Source organism: Ursus maritimus, unplaced genomic scaffold (assembly GCF_017311325.1).
Source record: "Ursus maritimus isolate PB19 unplaced genomic scaffold, ASM1731132v1 scaffold_34, whole genome shotgun sequence".
In the NCBI taxonomy this organism is placed as follows: Eukaryota; Metazoa; Chordata; class Mammalia; order Carnivora; family Ursidae; genus Ursus; species Ursus maritimus.
The window spans coordinates 3,959,236-3,964,070 of record NW_024426008.1 but is presented as its reverse complement, the minus strand read 5'-3'; the positions used below and the strand labels follow the sequence as shown (position 1 = coordinate 3,964,070).

Here is a 4,835-nt window from a genome sequence, read left to right as displayed (position 1 = left end):
GGTCCTCTTCGCTGAGGCTTTTCCCTGAGTCATATATTTACTGGAAAGGCTACCTAGAGGGGGGGAAAAAACAAAACCCAACATAAATAAAACAAGCCTCACTTTATCACAAAAGCCATAAAATTACTACTTCTTATTATTTACAGAAACTTTTCACAATGGTATTGGTCACTTATTTTGAATTGAGTAAGCAAGGCTAGATATAAAAAAGGTATGTAAGGAACATGATCTATTAAACACAAACCGAGTCAAAATTCCTTCCAAAGGCAGGCAGAGGTTGCTAGAGTGACATCATCCTAATACACTGGCATGTTCACGGTTTCCATGTTGGTGCAGAGGGCCAGGTGGACTTTTCGAAACCTCTGCTTTGCAGGTATCGGTGTCTCCACACAGAATAGATTGCAACAAATTCTTTGGTTAGAAATAAGTATCTTGCATCATTATTTTGCAGCTATGAACCCGTGAATGGTGACATTCTAGCAATAACTCATTGACAGAAAAGAAACAAGGAAATTTATTATATTTACATGGAAAGGACAGAAATGTGGATTACTAATTAAAACCATACTACAGAAGGGTTAATAAGTTTTGTTCTGGAGTGTAAACAAATAGATCAATGAAACAAGAAAACTGAGAAATTCTTAAGTGATGACGCTTCAGAAAGTAGTATATAACAAAGGCTGCACTTCTAACCAATGAGGTAAAGTATGGATTGTTCAGTAACTGTGTCAAGTAAGTCATTTTGGGAGGGAGGGGTGAGTTAGTTTTCTTTCCTACAACGTACCCTTCCTCTCCACCCAATTCCAAATGAATTACAGAATTAAAAGAGTGTCAAAGTATAAAAAGTAGTGAATATTTATATAATTTTGGGGTGGGGAAGTTTCCTAAGCACGCCACCTTCACCTATGAGAAAGGCTTGCAATGCTTAGTACTAGAGCAAGTAATAGGGAAAAGATGAACACCAACATACAGCTGGGGAAATAAAAAGCGATATATGGAAGAGGAAAACAAAAAGCATATGAGTATATATAAAAAACACTTAGTATCAATGAGTAATCAAAGAAATGCAAATTAAAACAATTTTTGATCACCAAATTGAAGGAAGATCAGGACAGAGAGGAGGGTTGGAATTTCGCTAAATGAATATTCACAGAAATCTTGTAATAACTGAAGTATGCAAATAACTTAAATGTCCAAAACTTGTGATACAAATGACTAAGTATATAATGGACACAACAGAATACTAGATTTGCATAGAAGGATAATTAATAATGTAAAAAGTAGGTTATAAAACCACATGAATAGTATTTCCATAAAAACTAAAAATTAAAGGGGCGCCTGGGTGGCTCAGTTGGTTAGGTGTCTGACTCTTGATTTTGGTTTAGGTCTTGATCTCAGGGTTGTGAGTTCAGCCCTGCGCTGGGTTCCATGCCCACCGTGGAGCCTACTTAAAAAACCACTAAAAATTAAAAACAAACAAATGAAAAATCCCATCAATCAAATGTTTGGTGCTTCCTTTTCCTTATCTGTAAAATGTGAGCTACTACACCTACCCCCTTGGAGTTATTCTGAAGATTAAATAAACTGATGTAGGTAAAGCAACTGAACAGTAGCTGGCACATAGGAAAGTACTCAGTAAATGTTAGCCATTAGTAGTACACTGATGTGAAAAGATGGGAAGACTTTATTTCCCAAACCTAAATAGTAGTTATGCTCCAGAATAAAGCTTTTGTTTTATTCATTTTGCTTAACTGTCTACGTTTACTAAAGGAAACATATTAAGTATACAAATAGAAACTTATTTTCTAGAATAAGGAAGCAAACCTTTCAAAGCAGAGCATCTAGAAAGTCAATTCACAGTGAGAAATGAGTGCTGTCAGGAAACAGCAAAGCACTCTCCTGACACCCTAGAGCCTCGACTGGTCTCCAGGCAACAAATCTTTGATATTCTGAGCTGCCCAAAGTATTGAGGACAGACTCATCATTCCAGGGACAAAAAGTTTAGATCACTACACCTCGTACTTTACACACAGTCCAGATGGGCTAAAGATCTAAACAGAAAAAAATAAAGTTTTAAAGCTATTAGAAGAAACTATAGATGGATATCTTTATGAACTCAGGGAAGAATTTCTTAGAGATGACCCTAAAATCACTGAGCTACGTGACCATAAAAACTAACCATGGACAATCCATCACTGATTATCTCAAAATTTAAAACTTCGGAGGGGCGACAAACACAAGTTGGAAGACAAGATATACTAGAGGAAGGTATCTGGAATGTATATAAGAAAGGAATAGTATTCAGAATAAATGAAGAATACTTACAAATTAATAAGGAAATGATGATAATGCAACAGGAAAACAGACAAAACGATAGGAATAGGGATTTTACAGAACTCCCAACTAGTCAACAAATATATAAAATGGGCAAATAATATGAACAGGGAATTCATAGAAGAGTAACTCCAACTGGCTAATAAACATATAACAGCATCACCAGAGTCAAGAAAATTTACATTAGAACAATACCAAGGTATTTTTCACCCATCAAATTTGCAAAAATAAACACTACTGGTGGGAGTGGCAATTATTTCAACCAATAACTTGATAATAATCTGAGTTGAAAATGCACATATGCTATGACTTAATAGTTTGACTTCTAGATACACAAACTATAGAATCTCTCATACTTGCTCAAGGAGAGTCAGACAAGAATGTTCACTACAGCACTGTTTATAATAGCAAAAAAACAAATGCAATTTAAATGCTCATGTGCTAAGTAATGGATAATATATTCTGTATTCACAGATGGAATACTGAAAAGAAAATTAAATCTCTATATAGCAATATATATAAATTTCAAAATCACTTCATTAAATAGATATGAAAAAGCAGGGTGTAGAACATTCTTATTATACAGTATAACACATCATTTAAATTAAAAAATTCACCAAGGATACATATGTCAAAGGGCACATATGTGAGTTTAAAGAAAGAACTGGAAGAACATCTGAACTCATAACAGATGCCTGCGGGCTGGAGGGGACACGAAGGATGGAATGGGTCTGGAATGGCAGTCAAAGGGGACTTCGACCATCTTAATGATCTTTTATTGGAAAAAGATTGAGAAGAAAATGAGAAAAAAAATAAGGTCAGTTCTCTAGTAGATGAGTTATATCTGTATCTTTATATTTTTCCCAACATGTCAGGAAACCACTTTTTTCTAAGAATGGTACTAATAGTCTTATTACTACATCCCCCATGTAAAAAAATAAATTTCATCATACCTGAAGAAATTTCATGTAAAAAGGTGCATGTAAAAAAGTAAACCCACTAGAAATAAAACATGGATGAACTTTTATGTAATCTGGGGGAAGAACATGGCATTTATAAAACTCTGTAAGCATGACTTGAAATCACCTAAAAGTTAGCTAGATGGAAATACTAAAGCAGACAAGCAACAAACTGCCTATGTGGCAAAACAAATCATACGTGAGGCTGAAAGAATAGTAAACTGGAGTGGTGGCGATGGAGGACAGAACACATTTGACAAAGCACGAATGGATTTCTACGTAGAAAGAGCTAAAAACAAAGATGACTACCCTAATTTAAAAATACAAAGATAGGGGGCGCCTGGGTGGCACAGCAGTTGAGCGTCTGCCTTCGGCTCAGGGCGTGATCCCGCCGTTATGGGATCGAGCCCCACATCAGGCTCCTCCGCTGGGAGCCTGCTTCTTCCTCTCCCACTCCCCCTGCTTGTGTTCCCTCTCTCGCTGGCTGTCTCTATCTCTGTTGAATAAATAAATAAAAAAAAAAATCTAAAAAAAAAAAAAAAGATAGAAACATGAAGAAATACAGATGAAAACATATGAAAAAAACAGGAGACTTCAACGGAGAATACAAGCCGATGGGCAAAAGACTACTCCCATGAAGTGAGGGTTTGGGAAACGGGCAGTCACGGACTCTCTGAGGTGGTCAGCAATCCCCTTTTGGCATTGCCGGCATCATTGTCACAAGGTGCGTACTTTTTAACCTATTATTCTACTGACTAGGAATTTATCCTGAGGAAATAACTAGGCAAATATGCCTGATTGTGTTTGACATAACAGCGGTCTTCAAACTTGGGGACATGTATTCCTGAGCCAACTGAACACGGTGAGTGGGCTGGGAGCTTTAAGGGACTTGACTGTGGTGCCTCATGGCTACCTGGATTCTTTCTGAGAATGCCTCTGTGGCCAAGGTTTTGGGCTGGTTCTCAGGAGGCACACCAGTCTTCCTATCACAGTCCTTCTCCTATTTTATAAAAGAGAGGCATGTTTCCTACTCATCCAAATCTTAATGTGGTATATGGCCCCGGGAAAAGACCTGAGGAGGCAGGAAGACAAACGAAATGCTGGTATCTAAGAAAAATCCCCAAATTTTAGCTTTCGTAAAATTACACTGATAGCTGGTGTTCATCACAAATAATTCCTGCTGATACGTTACTATGTGATTTTTGGTCATTTAGTTTAAAAAGGAATGGCAAACAGTGAGTAACACTGTTGTAATACATCTTCCATTCCCAAAGTAAGGATATCTATTGTTTTTAATATGCTATCATAAAGACTACGGGGGTTTCTTGATGTTTACCAACTATAAAAACAAAAAAGATTTGGGATAGAAATGATAAGGAGGGGCGCCTGGGTGGCTCAGTCCTTAAGCGTCTGCCTTTGGCTCAGGGTGGGATCCCAGAGTCCTGGGATCGAGCCCCACATCAGGCTCATCCACTGGGAGCCTGCTTCTTCCTGTCCCACTCCCCTCCTGCCTGCGTTCCCTCTCTCGCTGGCTGTCTCTCT

General features: G+C 37.6%; 1 protein-coding gene across 6 annotated transcripts in view; it reads right to left on the bottom strand.

Annotated features, from left to right (window-relative positions):
- TUT7 (terminal uridylyl transferase 7) overlaps positions 1-4,835 on the bottom strand; it is a 63,243-nt gene that overhangs the window by 991 nt on the left and 57,417 nt on the right. For all 6 annotated transcript variants that reach the window (XM_040620170.1, XM_040620168.1, XM_040620173.1 and 3 more), the window contains one exon: positions 1-53. This exon is cut by the window's left edge and continues 991 nt beyond it. In XM_040620170.1, the coding sequence (XP_040476104.1) occupies positions 1-53 (53 nt within the window). The remainder of the gene's footprint in view (positions 54-4,835) is intronic.